We start from the raw sequence: 15,952 nt of genomic DNA on the forward strand, positions 1-15,952 counted from the left end.
AACTAGTTATTTATTAGAAGTAGAAGTACAAAGCCCAGTTACACATGCAATTGCTTTTAGTACATATTATATATAATACTGATAGAAGTACGTTTTGTCCCACACATATTAAAACAACGAACCCCTACGCGCCATAACTTTGCCCCACAACCAAAAACAAAACTTGAGAAACAATATTCTAAAAATATATGTTTGCCTAATTATGAATTTACAACATTTTTACAAGAATCCATACACGGCATGGCTGGTTTTTGGGTATATATGTATACTGTATAGCAAATAATATGAAACTTTTTTTAAAAAAATCGTTTTTACAAATATCCTGAATACAATATGGAAAACATTTTTACTTCAAAAAAAGTAGAAATTTTTACAGATTGTAATCCAAATTATGACTTTAAAGCCGTTGGGTGTTATTCTGGATAAGCATGACATTCACCCAATATATACTTACTCCTACGAACGTTTAAACTGTTAAATCAAAAAGCTGGTAAAAGAGCCACTTCTTCAGTAATATTGGCAGAACTGGCAAGAACTTACAAGTAATCTGTGACCATGGAGGATAAGTTATACATACGATCTATTCTTCTTAAAAACAAGAGAGCAATGGCTATGGCAAGTAATACGATAAGCATGGTTGAAGAATCGCTTGATTGGTTGGTTTGCAAACGGGGTAAAGGGGCAGTGGTAGGGGGAGGGGGAGTTGTCATGGTCGAGCGCTTTCTCACCCCATCTTCCTGGGCATGGCTTACATCATTCTCAACAGATGGATTTTCTGAATTTTCTGAAGTCGTGTTTACATTATTTTCTTGTGGTGTAATAGCAGGATCTACAGGTGTAGCATTTAAAGTTTCTTCACTTTTCGAAGCATCTTCTTTTTTCTCAGTTTTTGGTTTTCCAAAAGTAATCTGTTTCGCAAGCTCTTTATCACGATTTTCGGCATCACTGGTTGTACATGCAATTCCTTCTGCCTCACTCGGTAACAGATCTTTTATGCAACCACATGCAGTGCAGGAATACGATTTAGACCTGTCATTACAAATCATATAAATTTCAATTTCAATGCAATCACATAAAACCCTACTATTCAATGTATATACATTGGCGCTCAACTTTGTAAAATGCAGGGGAGGCAGGAATAAGTAGACGTGGATTTAAATGGAACAAATTTGGTTTCTTTGTTTACCGATAAATGTAGTGCAGAAAATCTCATGGTGGGCCTGCGTACCCTGCCACCCTAGGTTTGGCGCCTAAGCCCAGAAATGCCAGAATATACATTAATAAAGTAGGGTGGGGAAGAAGGGACACTTTTTACCTCTACTTTCTCGCCCCGTTTAGTAGTAAACAAAGAAAATTTAAGAAATTATAAAACTATATGCCCCTGACTCCCATTGACCGTTAGTAATTGTTTAAAACATGATCAGGATATTTAGATATTATGTGCTAAAGGTGTCCCAATGTCCCATCTTCTCCCACCCTACTATATTAATACCTTGAAATCTGTTAATTTGATGCTTTATTTTAAATTAAGCTCACTTAGTAAGATATAAATAGAATTTAAAACCTAGTAACTTTTAAACTTAATTTTACGAAGAAAATTTAAAATGTGTGTCCTATTGTTACTGATCTAAAAATGTGTTTCAGTGTAATTTTACTGGTAATTTTTTCCACGTACGTTTCCATTGTACCTGGTTACTCGCGGTCTGGGTCTAGCTTTAATAAAAGATATTGTGTGCATGGTCTTCTGACGAAGCACACCTAAATATTTACGCTTATTTAACTTATGTCTTAAAAATAAAGCCCCATTATTAATTATTCATAAAATTCCTACCTTCGTGCCAAAACTTTTCTTTCTTCTGCTGTATAATCTAAAGCACCAATAGCACCTTCTCCTTTGGTTGGCATGAATCCAATAATTGCAAGAATTGCTGTTCGAACTGAGAAATGGAACTTTTGTTTACAAACTAAAACACCAAGCTGGTTTGATAGCTTTATAAATTTTAAAACAAAACTTTTACTAAAAACCTTCACAAACTTAAAGCAGTGTGTTCTCGACATTATATATATATTCCTAAATTGTTTTACCTATGAACTAAATATTCAATTAATAACAGTTCAGTTCGTGGCACATTGTGTGACGTTAAGTAATTTTTGCTATTTCTTTTGATTGTTTCAATTTGTCACAACTTTTTTTGGCCTATTTTTTTTAATTTGCCAATTTTTTTTCTCTTGTCCACTACTATACCAATTACCAAAGTAACCATAGCTCAGTTTTGTTACGACTAAGCACTGTTTTAAATTGAACTGGGGTGCCTTTTATTTCACAAGATCACAATACACATTGTTACATATTACTTACTGCTCCAACTAGGCTGCCATGACTCGGGGTGGTAACCAGAAATACTGAGGCAGATTTTCTTGTTCAATTCAAATCGTCCATTCGCCTATAATAAAATTCAAATATAACATTGTCTCTTATTAACAAAAGAAAATATCCGAAAAATATAATAAAACAACTTAAAAGGGCAGCTGCACTTTCCTTTAATGTGACTTATTGTTTTTATGCATTGTTATTTCATCAGAATTTTTTTAAGATTTTTATTTTTAATTTTATTATAACATTAGTGTAACAGTGTAAAAGTAAACTGCATACAACATGCATTACAGTTTCAGGTATATTAGATTTTTATATACATATTAGACCCATTTAACGGAAAAATGTCCTTCTCTGCTTATGTCTATCTTTATAACTATACGGACGGTCTAGCAGCGTGACACAATGGCTAGCGTGCCTGCCTCTAACTTAGCTAGAGGTTATGGGTTAAAGGCTCGTTGCTGCTACTATTGTGGGTGTATGTGTCCTTGGGCAAGACACTTAAAGACAATTGCTCCAACCCAGTGGTCACTAATGGGTTGTCCAAATTATCAGCCATAAATAAAATAAAAAAATAATCACCCACAAATTTACGTATATGGTAACTCGTAAGTTTGCACTAGGTGTATGAAACAGAACACCGGTGTTATAAATAACGACTGTCATTCCCCCTAAATAAGTTACATTCATTCCTTCATACATTTAAAAGCATAATACTGGGTGGCTTCATTGGATACTCAGGTGGTAATATGATTCTGCCATGGTACAAGCCACCGTCAAAATCAGAATCTTTTGGCCCACGAAAAGTGAAATGCCATTCAAACAGATTGTCGTCAAGTGGCTTGGCTGAATATTCGTACGTTGGTGCTGCTAGCTCTTGTGCCTCGCGCATTAAACGCTTTACAGCTGAAAATACCAGAAGCAATGTTATTGTTTTATATATACAAATATGAATGTAGCCTGGCTTATCCTCATGAGGCAGCAAAAAAAAACTTCAATCATTATAACATGTATTTTGTTTCGTACACCTCGCGCCCACTTACAAGTTACCACCGTGCCAATAAATGTCTTGCTCAAGGATACACATACGCCCACAATGGTAGCAGCGGGGAGCCTTGAACCCATAACATATGGTTCAGAGGCAGGCGAACGCAGCGCAACCAGTTAAAAATTGCATTTTGATTTAATATGTTAAAAATACAAAATGGCATAGGCGATTCTGTAAGGATACGTATACGATACCCGCTAATACCGTAAGTTAGGGTACGAAATAACCTATGTAACACAACGTAGCTTACCCGGGCTTCTAAGGTTGTACGACTGTTGCATTACAATAATAAAATGCGACTAATTTAACTAAATACTCCAAACAAACGGCGATTTCTTGTTACTTGTTACAACAAAAACAAAAGGCTACGTAGAAATTTACGCTTGGTTGCATTTTATGACGTCACTTTAATAATAGAAATACATGCCAGCAAGAAAGCATGGATGTAATAAAAGGACACGTACAAACTGTATTGGGAAATTTATCATTTAATACAATAATAGAATAATAATAATAATAACTTGACTTGTCTCTTCGATTACGGTAGTTAAAACACGCCTACAGTTAAAACATATTTACATTTATTTGAAAGATAACGACATCTGTACACCTATCCAGAGCTATAGAAGCACGAAGAACTTCAACTGCCGCCACGTTGTGTCCAAAAATGAGAAGCACACATGTTGGGCATAAGGTGACGCACGTTCGATAGCCAACGACGTCACGCCATTCACTGGAATTGTCGGAAGCACATCTATTTCTTGTTATTGTCTGGAATGTACCAAAAAAGGAGATTACAAGTAATTTAGCAAACAAATTGCGACATTACCTACGTTTTGAAATTGTGACGTAGCTGTGACGCAATACAGCTCGTCAGCGTAACAAATTCCAGAATAGTTTAAACCGGTTCTATTGACGCGAGTGGGCTATTATAGCTATTATGTAGCTATTATAGGTTGATGAGACAACTTTGACGGAGCAGCCGTTAACGATGATGTCTGGAAAAAGTATAGATGTATTTCCAAAATGTAACTGTTTACACGCAATACTATCCTACCTGCGTGTCTCTCACATATATATAGTAATTTTGTGTCACAGGAAAGGTCATTTCATCTGTAGGGTTGACCCCCATGACCCAACATTCCTGGCTTAAACTGTTTGTCCTATTTATGTTGTTTTTACTTTTTTATGTCTTTTTATTTACTGTTATCTCGTTTTTAAAAATAAACATAAGAAATACATTTTAAAAAGTAAAGCGTATGCTGGAATGCTGGACAAACTAGCATATTTTTACTGCGGCGACGTCTTTTGGCCACTTACGTGCTCAACAAGAAAACCTGTTCGACGAAAAGGGAACTGTATTGCCACTTACGTGCTCAATTATACAATACCAATGCTAAAGCACACATAGGGCAACCGAGAAACGTGGGAATTTAAATCTACCGCGTCAATTATTTTAATGAGCTGGCGCAACCAGCTTTTATTCCCCAGGCATGTAAAACGCCGTCCTTACAACACGTTGCAACTTTACAAGGCAGTTTGGATGAAGCAGCGACAAACCTACAAGCACTGTTTTGATTTGATGAACTACAAGCACTGTGTTGATGTGCAGGATTATATTTGTTTCTTCTACAAGAGTTGAAGTTAAGTACTATTGCTACTGTTTAGTATTACTTAATTATAAACTATTTTTCTAATTAGTTATTTAGTGTAACTTAATTATTAACTAATATTTTAATGTACTTACACTCGAATATGATTATTTATGAGTATATTACATATGCATTTGTAAACCTATTATAATAATTTTAGTATTGTGCCTTGCGATTGGTATTCTTATTTTATCCTTAATTTAATATTTAACAAACTTGTTCCAGGAATTTCGCTACAGTCTTTAATTTTGACAGAATACAGATCACTCGCGACGTGACATCGGTTTACACAATCGCTTCGTTACGTCACAATACGTCTGTATGACATCGCGTCATACTCGCTTCGCCATCGCTCGCGTTTATTACGTCATAGTCAAGTTCACGCCCGAGAGCACACGTTTGCGACGTCACATCACGTTTTCTTCTATGCGCTTGCTTTTCGCGACATTTTTTCATGGGGCCCCATGCGCGCTTTGCGTCGTCGCAAGGCACATTACTTATACTTACATATTAATTTTAATCTAAAATACATTCGTGCTGTTAGCTAAACATGAAGCATGAAGATCAAAGATTTGGTAAAGTATAAATCACAGTAGGCATTGTTACGTACACTAGTTCTTTTCTAGATAACATCAGAGATGTGACGTCACGAAGTGGTGATGACGCAACAGAAGAACCCACTTCGTAAGTTGTTTGGTTTCGTCACAATCTTTGTTTTTTGTAACAGCAGTTTATATATTTTAGAATATGGTATGTGACGTCATAGGATCAAGAGAACAAAGCGCGAATCGTGATTGAAGGTAATTGTGACGTCATAATATAAACCGACATTTAAATATTTTTGTTGCAGAAAAGCCAGCGTATATGCTGCTGAAGAAAAGCGCAAGGTAGTGTATAATATTTTCTATTACTATAAATAGGTAGTATTTTGATATTTGTTAAAGTTAAAACAAATTGTATAGTAAGGGTGGGGGAAGATGGGACACCTTTTCATTCTATTTTCTAATCATATTTGGTAGTAAACAAAGAATATTTAAAGAAGTATAAAACCGTATCCTCACAACTTCCATAGACCGTTTATAATTGTTTAAAATACGATCAGGATTTTTGGATATTGGGTGCTAAAGGTGTCCCATCTTCCCCCAACCTACTTAAGAAATCAAGATGTGTCGTCTGTAATAATATTACTGTAGGGCAAGATGGATTCTGTTAAGCACAAAATAATCCCTTTTCCTAATCGTAATTTTAACAATGACCAAAACTCTTGTATATAGTCCTGGAGCTATTGTTATATAATTCTGTAAATATTTTTTGTTTACCAACAATTGGGACGATAAAAGACATGGTTCATCTTACCCCGAACTAATTTATATTTGTTTTGCAGAAGAAGAGCAAAGACGAAGACGACGATAAGGATGCCGGTTTGAGGTTTTGCTTATAGGCTTAGGAGTTGTGTGTTGTTGGGGTGTGGTTGCTGGAGCACTCTTACAGTGTTGCCGGATTTGTGTTTGTGTCTCATTTTGCTGGACCTAATGTGGCCAGCCTTTTTTGTCAGTCACTACTTTAGTGCATTTTACATGTCTCTGAAATATATGCAATGAAAGTATGGCAAACATCTTGCTGGATCGGATTTTGTTGTTGTACACGTCATTGTGTGCTTCTTCTGCAAAGGTCGAATCTTTTAGCGATTCTGTAATGTCCTAATCACTCGATAAGAACGACATGTTGGTACACAAATACTTTAGTAATATCGACGCGCATTATAATATACACGCAGTTAAACTTTTAGATTGGATTTCCTTATTTTTTCATTAACTAATTATCCCCGTTTAATCTGTTGCTATTTTTTACAAAAGCCTAATTGTGACGCTGGCCACGTTACAATTACGCTATACGTCGATGGGTCTTTAAGGCCCAGCGTTCGGTGCGGTTACGTCACTGTTCTAGACTGAGTTACGTTACTGTTGGGTTGTTGCGTAGACGTCGCCGCCAGTGATGCTACGCTAGTTTTAGGTCTTTACCGGTACTGTGATGCTACGCTCACTCATTTAGGTCACTACCGGAACAGTGATGCTACGCTCGGTTATTTAGGTCACTATTAGTGCGGTTCGTAACAACCTGACGTAGTTTCATGACGGTCGAAGCGGTGCTTAACATCCGAACGATATTACATTGCTTGAAGATACGACGAGAGTATCGCGGTACCAACATGGCGACTTGTCAGGTGATTGGGACATGCGGAGCCGTTATTGGCTTCGACTTCTTGTGGTCGGACATAGAATAATTTGTACACTGCAGAAGATTATCCTTCGGGATTTGAACCATATTTTCTTTGAAGATGTTTCATCGATTATGTCCGCGTTAATTGTAACCGTCCATTTTTGGATACGATTGAGCTGTTGTGTGTGTTGCATGGTTTTTGCACTTTTTGTATTTGCACCTCGTATTATTTTTGTCTTTTTGTCGTTGTTGTCGTGCACATGTGTATGTGCATTCGTTGTATTATTTTTGTCTATGGGGGTTTCTTTAACCTGCGTGGACAGTAACATCCCGCAAGGGTTTCTCACCTAAGTAGAAACCCACTACCATTGACTGGGGGCTTGTCGTGCCGTAGTGGCTTTCCACCAACGCCAGTCACATAATTTATGAAGGTATTTTAATCCTGTTTTGATTTTTCAGAAGGCATTTAATTTTTTGAGATCTTTAGCGATTGCTGTTTCATTTTTCACTGCAATAATGATGGTATTCTCGTTAAATTCAAACGCATGGAAATTAAAAACCTGAACCGCACTTGAAAGCTACCAATCAAACCGGTGCAAACATGTCAGCTGTGTGTTTTCTATTATGTTAAAACAAAAGCACATTGAAAATGGTATGTTTTATAACAAATTAGTATAGTAGGGTGGGTGAAGATGGGACACCTTTTCAATCTATTTTCTCGTCCTATTTGGTAGTAAACAAAGAACATTCAAAGAATTCTAAAGCCGTATCCTCCGGACGTTTATAGACTGTTGTTTGTTTAAAACACGATCAGGATATTTGGTTATTATGTGCCAAACATCTTCCCCCATCCTACTATAATATATACTCGTCGTGTCTTTTGAGTATAACTGATAACATGTTCTTGTTTGAAACCATGGCGCCCTCTGTGTTTAGATCCATGACGTTATAGAGGGCGCTATATTTGGAACATACCACAACTATATTCTGTTCTCGCCGATACGTTGCCCCTTTTTAACGTTTTGCTGAGTTTGGTGTTTTTAGTTTAACGCGTTGCTTCACGGACTACAAGCTTAACTGTGTTTGGTTATAATGTTTGTTTAGCTACAGCAAAATTAGTTGACTAATGTCAAAGCCAGATTATATAGCTGAGTAGGGGGAAGATAGGGCAACTTTTTAGCACACATTATCCAAATATCTTGATTCTTGATCGTGTTTTAAACAATTAACAGCGGTCTGTGGGCGTGAGAGTACGGTTTTGTAATTTTTTGAATGTTTTTCGTTTACTCTTAAATTGGATGAAATTAGAATAAAAATATGTTCCACACCCTATTATATACATATGAAATCTTAGTTAATACAAAGCACAGAATTAAATTTTAGGCACCGTCGAATTGGCATTAATGAGACGAATCATTTATAAGCAAAACATTTTATTTTTTTGTTACCATATCGAAACCGCGCATTCGAAAAAAAACTCAGTTAATCATTATTTAGTTGTTTTGATATTTTGCAGAAGTTTTAAATATGAAAGTTAATGATTGCTCTGATGTTTCAAGCCAGCGTGCTATGATGAAAATGCCGTTACCTGCCAAAGCACGGACTCAGCAGGTCTTGCTCGGATCTGTTGGTGTATTGTTCGTTGTTGTTTTCAGCTGCGTTTTCTACGCCGCTCACACTCATCAGCGCATGCAACAGTAAGTAAGAGACCGCATTCTCGCTGTCAAGTTATAACATATGCTTGTACTTTTATATATATAGTAGGGTGGGGGAAGATGGGACACCTTTAGTACATAATATTCAAATATTATGATTGTGTTTTAAACAATTAACAACGATCTATGGGAGTCGAGAGGATATAGTTTTATATATTTTTGACTGTTCTTTGTTTACTACTAAATGGGACGAGAAAATAGAGTTAAAAGGTGTCTCATCTTCTCCCACCCTACTGTAGGCTACACAATAGGCACATGCGGTGGTGTCTTCATATACACCTCTTGATCACTGTCGAACTACAACATGGGACATTGCCGTCTTTAAATTCACCAGACACGCATGGTGTATTCTAGGGGCCTCATATTGTTGTTTCCACATTCCTGTAACTAAAGGCCGTGTACAAAACTTTAAACTGTGGTTGCATGCGATGTTAACAGCACTGAACTGAAACTAGAAAACGCATATTCTGCTGACTTGCAACGCTAGCACTAATGGGATCTGTACCCTTTTCGCTATTTTATTGAAGCAACGACAATAAAGTTTGGACACTATAAAATAGTCACCTATAAGTTATAACTTTGGTGTCTTATTTTATACCAGACACTCAAGGTGTATTCATGCACCTCAAGATCATTAATATGGATGTCTACTTATACACCAGACACACACCGTGTATTGGTACATTGTATTATTATACACTTGGTATACATCACGGTCTACTTTTAAAACCACAGGTTTCAGAACGACCTGACAAACATAAAGGCTTCCTTTCAAAAAAGATCTGCAGATATGGAGAACAGATTCAGAAGAAGCGTGTCGCAAAATAATTTCGTAAAGAAACAAATTAAACATGTTGTGAAAAGAAGCCCCAACGAAAGTGTGAGTTTTTTGTTGTTGTTGTGTGTTTTCCAATTTTCTTATTGTTGTTGTGTGTTGTCCAATTAAATTATGTTAAAAATGTGAAAGAATAAATACAAAAAAAAACATTAAAAGAGAGAATAGCTTCAATGAATGGGCACGTTCTGTTATAAAATAAATAATAAAAAATCTGTGTTATGTAACCTGTAACTTGTCAACCTCCTCGTCACTTGAAAAATTGCCTTTTCTTGTATTTGGATAAACATTTATTACAAAATAAATTAGTTTTTTTTACAGCAAGGAATTCATGCTTCTACCGCTCCCGAGTCAAATGGTAAAATATCTTTTTTCTAGTAATATAATATGGTTCATTATGTTGTTCCTTTGTAGCTGGAGCGACCTACATTAGATGGGGCAGAAGAAACTGTCCAGAGCAAGACGGAACACATTTGGTTTATCACGGTATGCTAACATTTTTACTAAGCTCTTTGAACACCTTTTTGTTACAATAAACCATTTTGTGGATTGCTTACAAATTGCCTATCAGTTTGTAGATACTTGTTTTTCTATATCACTGATAGGGCTTAACAGTCTTACCTTTTAACCTGTTCTTTTATCGACTTTTATTTATATCTATTTTAAAGATTTTCGTTTTGCCGTTAATCCTTGTCTTTTGACGACGAAAGTGCTAAATATTATGTGTGATAATTTAGGATCTGCAGCTGGTGGCCACCACACAAGTACAGGCGGAAGTACGGACATTATTTGTCTCGCACGAAATATCACTTACACACAAAATGGAGTACATGGAGGTTATATTGAAGGACACCAATGTAAGAATTTACTTCCACATAGCCGAAGTTCTTGTTTTGTAATTTGTTATTTCCAACAGCTGCTTCATATTTATATGGACTTGAATATCGAGATTCATCGTGGATAAATGCTCTGTTGGATTACTCACTAACTGAGAATATTGCAGTGCAATTCCACAGTGTACCATGCGCTGTATGTATGGTGTCTGAGAGAATTAACCAGGTATGTGTAAAGTTGAGTTATCATTTTTACGTGATGGCATCATTTTTTTCGTGAGGTCATCATTTCTTTTATGATGCCATCATCTGTTACGCGATTTCACCATCTCTTACGTGATGTCATAATCTCTTTCGTGATGTCATCATCTCTTTCGTGATGTCATCATCCCTAACGTGATGTCATCATCTCTTTCGTAATGTTACCATCTCTTTTGTGATGTCATCATCTCTTTCGTGATGTCATCATTGCATACGTGATGTCATCATCTCTTTCGTAATGTCATCATTTCTTTCGTGATGTCATCCTCTCTTTCGTGATTTTACCATCTCTTTTGTGATGTCATCATATCTTACGTGATGTCATCATCCCTTACGTGATGAATGAATGTAACTTGTTTCATCACGCTTACGAGATATGATATAGTAGGGCAGGGGACACCTTAACATTTTATTTTTTCGTCCTATTTGGTAGTAAACAAAGAACACTCAAATAATTATAAAACTGTAGCCTCACGACCCCTATAGACCGTTGTTAATTGTTTAAAACAAGATTTGGATATTATGTGCTAAATGTGCCACTGCTCCCCCCACAGTACTATGTTTTCTTATACGTGATGTTTATTATCCTCTTGCCACAATCCCTGTTAAAAATTACTTATATATACCCATCTTGTTTCCACAGCTTATGATTCCAGGCAGAAACGAATGTCCCCGGGGGTGGTTCCTTGAATACACGGGTTATATGATGTCCTCTGGGAACTCGGACAAGCACGGTATCCGTCCTTTATGTGTGGATGATACGCCGCAAGTGGTTCCTGGCACACAAGGAAACCAGCAGGGCGCTTCTCTTTTCATGATGGAAACAACATGCACATCTTTATTATGCGAACCTGTAGTGGCAGGGAGGGAAATAAGATGTGTCGTGTGCACAATATAAGGCTGCTGTTATACAGTAATGAAGGTGGGGGAAGATGGGACACATTTTTATTCTATTTTCTCGTCCCCTTTGGTAGTAAACAAAAAACATTCAATTAAAACCGTATCCTCACGACTCCCATGGACCGTTGTTACTTGGTTAAAAATCGCTCATGATATTTAGATATTATGTGCTAACTATGTCCGTCTCCCCACACCCTTGCTGTATAAAGTAATGGCCAGCCTTGCAGAGCATTACACTAGAGCTGTATATTGCATAACCCAGGTTTTAAGACTTAAACTTAAAAACTATTCTAACCATCTGGCATTATTAATCCTTGTAAATAGCTGGCTGAATAAACTTGGGGCAACATCTGCTATGGTATAATGAGTCACAATACAAATGTTAGACGTGTATTGAAAAATACCCATATTTGGTATTGAAGTTATTTTAGATCAAAAGCACCAAAACGATATTCCGGTAGTTCAATAAACATTAATGTTTTTACTAAAACCCAGTTCCGGTATAGTTACCCTACATTTTTTCTATTCTGATGTGCTTGCGTTAGGTCCTACAGGACGCCTGCCGCTGTAAATTGTTCAAAAAGAGTTGTTAATTGTTAAAACAACTCTTTCTAGGGGGGTTGAATATGTCAGATAACTCACTCATGCGAATTGAAAACTAGACGTTTTTATTTCAATCTTTCGAAACACCTAGTCTTTTTCTCTTCAAGTTGTATAAAAGCAAGCTATTAAGTTTTTTGGTTTGAATTTATTTCATTTGGGTATAGGAATTACTAATGACGCATCAACGCAATTAATGCATGTCGAGCAATTGTAAGATTTATTTAAAATTTTACAAGCATTCTTTCGGGACGTCGAATACAGCAGGGTCTTGCACGCCAAGAGTCACATCCATGTACCTGTGGGGATAAAAATACTTCATTTCCGTCTGCAACAACAACTATATATATACCAATTGTAAACTATAATGAATGTATGTACTTGCTTTATCTCCGCATGGCGGGAAAACGATGGAAGTTAAAAACGTTGGGTGTGATGTTTCATACACCTCGTGTCAGCTTACAAGTTACCACGTACGTACTTTTTGACTATTTTTTTTTGACAACCCATTAGTGACTACTAGGTTGGATCAATTGCGACTAAATGTCTTGCCTAACGACATATACGCCCACAGTGGAAGTAGCGACTATAGCTAGGAACCCGTAACCATAGGTTAGAGACAGGCGCATTATACACTCTGCTATGGCGTCGGACAAATTTAATTGACATACTTTAGTGTTGTATTTGGTAAAACTTAACCAGTACTTACTCATAATGGTAGTCGATTTCTTCCCCAGCAGAGTCATGTCCAATAAATATTGCCTGGATCGGTAAGCAACCGTGCTCTGTATACAGCTGAACCCAAACGCCTGGAGCAATAAATACGTTGGTTGTGTTATATAGTACTGTAGGGGGTAAGGTGGGACACTTTTAGCACATGGTACAGTAGGGTGGCAAAGATGGGACATTTTTGGCACTAAATATTCTGATCGTTTTTTATTCAATTAACAACGGTCTATGAGAGGCCGCGAGGATACGGTTTTATAATTCTTTGAATGTTTTTGTTTACTTTTTATGGGTCGAGAAAATGGAATGAAGAAGTATCCTATCCTTCCCCGCCCTACCATAGTACGGCACTTAGTATCCTAAAATCCATGGTCGTGTTATAAACATTCAACAAAGGTCTATGGTAGTCGTGAAGATACGACTGTAATTTTTTTTGGAATGGTTTTCGTTTACTACCAAATGGGACGAGAAAATATACTGAAACGTGTCCCAATTTAACCTACTATCAACGTAGGAATATACCTCCATCTGCGTTCTTGTAATACCACTCTTGAACAATGACTCCGGTTCCGGGTCCACTCAAAGATCCAAGGATAAAACTTCCAGTGTATGTTGATTTAGGGAAGATTCCAAAAGGAAAATAGTCGCCCGTCAGTGGGGATTTCGTACATTCTTTTGTCTTCATGTCAACACGGTATTGTGTTTTCTATAAAAAAAGAACAAGGTAATCTAAAGTTATAACAAAAAATTATATATAACAACATCCAATAATTTTCTTGATCGTGTTTTAAACAGTTAAGAGCGGTCTTTTAGAGTCTTAACGATGTTGTTATTTAATTCGGTAAATAATTTTTGCTTCCAAAGAGATGTCTCACCTTATCCCACATTACTGTATGCCTAACAGTATATTCTTATCTTATAATTACAGCAACAAATATAAAAAAAAATATTTATTTCTTACTTCTTTGAAAGCGTAAAGAGTATCATATTGGCCCAAGTTGCTGTTTTCGTACTCCGCGTCAACTAGACGAACCCGTTCTTGATTTTCATCATAAGAGATTTTTCCAATCACAAAGTTACGTTCGTGGTGGTCGAACTGTTTAGAAGAATGTATATATTTTACGTTTACTTGTATAACTGTACAGGTCTGGACTTATTACTATATAGTTTCCTATAATAGTTACTGTAATCCAGTGATCATTAACTGATTGTCGAAATTGTCAGCCACAAATAGGAATTACAATCAGCCATTAGCCGGAGCGAGGTGCATGAAACAGAACACCCGTGTTATAATGACTGTCGTTTCAGGCCACGCAAGAATAAAGTAAGTTACATTCATTCATTTGGTGTCAGTACAACACAACTTAAATAATATATACGAAAATGGAATCGTGCGTATACATTATATTTGTTATAAACGCATTAGTCTATATACTGACCGCATATGCTTTTGCTTCGAAGACACCCGGAGACACTAAAAAATAAAAGAAATATTTTAAGTTTAGTTGAAAACCAGTTGCATTATAAACTTACCGCAAGGGGTTTGCGCAGCCGCTAAAGCAACACACGCAAAGAAAGAAAACAGAACCAACAGTTTCATTTTGTAATATCTGTCTCTGCCTAACAAACTATAAAGAGTCAAGTTATTAGATACACCTGAATTTGCTATACACCTCGGTCTACTATAATATATAAGATCGTAGGTCGTGTAGACACATTTATAACGACATTAAATCAGTCAAATATAAAGAGCGGCAAAGATTAAAGCGTTTACCATGTCGTTTCGAAATCAACTATCACATGGCCCAACGATATAACATACCGTCTGCAACAAGTTTGCGACTACAATGCAATATCTCAAGTCGAATTTAACTTCTTTAGATCACACGAGAGCAAACACTTGAGCGTTAAACTGCAATGCAAACACTTGAACACTTTGTGCTATAATTGCTAATGTCTGGGTCTCGAACTGTTGGAAAAATTTCAACATCTTGGTGACCTTGAGCATTTTTGTCGAGTCGACTGTTTGTCAGTCTATAGCTATCTATTTCATGGACTTTATTCATTAAGCCGTATACATGCACGGTGCATGCATATATACGTCTATGTGGTCTGAGTCTACCATGTATGTATCACGCGTTATATAATACGTCAATCTTCCATTACCATTCGTATAGCAACATAAGAAACATTACTTCTTTTAAATATCTTAATTAATGCTAATCTATTTTAATTACGGGTATTTAACTCAACTTTTCGGTATATAAAATTTCCTTTTCGAACTTTTATAAAAAAAGTCGTACTACACGTGGCTTCTCATTACAGCCAGGCTCTCTTGTTCAATAGATTACAATTGTACAGTAATTATCATGTTTTTTATGTGTATGGTTATTACTATTATACAGTAGGGAAGGGGATGGTACACATAGCATCAAAATGTCCCGATCATATTTTAAACAACAATTAACAATGGTTTATTGGAGTTGAGGATACGGTTTTATAAATATTGTTTAAACTCTTGCCGACGGTTTTTAATCGACTTTAAGCACAATAAAGTTAGATTACTGGTTGCATGTTCAAGTCAGCAAAATTGCCAAATCGGCACAATTTGGCATGAACTTTTGACATTAGTTTTCTTAAGACAGGAAAACAAACACTTGAGTTATAATAGAAATTAATAAGTAGTTTGCGATTACAATGCAATATCTTAAGCCGAATTTAACTTCTTTACGTCACATGAGGCCACACACTTAAAAATAAACTGTAATGCAAACACTTGGAAACTGTG

General features: G+C 36.4%; 3 protein-coding genes and 1 long non-coding RNA gene across 6 annotated transcripts; 2 read left to right on the top strand and 2 right to left on the bottom strand.

The window, feature by feature from the left end:
• On the bottom strand, positions 1–3,818 carry LOC100176093 (ubiquitin-conjugating enzyme E2 J1-like). The gene is made up of 5 exons (XM_002128929.5): positions 3,673–3,818; positions 3,075–3,280; positions 2,360–2,444; positions 1,832–1,937; positions 1–1,029 (listed from the first exon to the last, which is right to left on the bottom strand). Exons 1-5 carry the CDS (start codon positions 3,701–3,703, stop codon positions 537–539), a joined length of 921 nt encoding a protein of 306 aa, XP_002128965.1. The 5' UTR covers positions 3,704–3,818; the 3' UTR covers positions 1–536.
• An 841-nt stretch (positions 3,819–4,659) lies between these two features.
• On the top strand, positions 4,660–6,748 carry LOC108949974. Its single transcript, XR_001974967.2, has 4 exons — positions 4,660–5,758; positions 5,819–5,874; positions 5,925–5,961; positions 6,459–6,748. It is a non-coding gene; the product is annotated as an uncharacterized LOC108949974 (long non-coding RNA).
• A 1,075-nt stretch (positions 6,749–7,823) lies between these two features.
• LOC100182309 lies at positions 7,824–12,192 on the top strand. Of its 3 annotated transcripts, none has more exons than XM_018814537.2 (8): positions 7,824–7,897; positions 8,811–8,991; positions 9,745–9,889; positions 10,154–10,202; positions 10,259–10,330; positions 10,582–10,701; positions 10,761–10,903; positions 11,582–12,192. In XM_018814537.2, the coding sequence occupies exons 2-8, from the start codon at positions 8,822–8,824 to the stop codon at positions 11,834–11,836; spliced, it is 954 nt and encodes a 317-aa protein (XP_018670082.1). In that variant the 5' UTR covers positions 7,824–7,897; positions 8,811–8,821; the 3' UTR covers positions 11,837–12,192. The 3 variants fall into 3 exon arrangements, with proteins under 3 accessions (XP_018670082.1, XP_026692785.1, XP_018670083.2); XM_026836984.1 differs by having other exon boundaries at positions 7,853–7,946; XM_018814538.2 differs by having other exon boundaries at positions 7,854–7,946; positions 10,166–10,202.
• A 374-nt stretch (positions 12,193–12,566) lies between these two features.
• Positions 12,567–14,814, bottom strand: LOC100184676 (mammalian ependymin-related protein 1-like). The gene is made up of 6 exons (XM_002128894.3): positions 14,698–14,814; positions 14,604–14,638; positions 14,126–14,260; positions 13,687–13,870; positions 13,148–13,247; positions 12,567–12,737 (listed from the first exon to the last, which is right to left on the bottom strand). Exons 1-6 carry the CDS (start codon positions 14,762–14,764, stop codon positions 12,671–12,673), a joined length of 588 nt encoding a protein of 195 aa, XP_002128930.1. The 5' UTR covers positions 14,765–14,814; the 3' UTR covers positions 12,567–12,670.
• Between the last annotated feature and the right edge of the window lie 1,138 nt (positions 14,815–15,952).

This window comes from Ciona intestinalis, chromosome 12 (assembly GCF_000224145.3).
Source record: "Ciona intestinalis chromosome 12, KH, whole genome shotgun sequence".
NCBI lineage: Eukaryota > Metazoa > Chordata > Ascidiacea > Phlebobranchia > Cionidae > Ciona > Ciona intestinalis.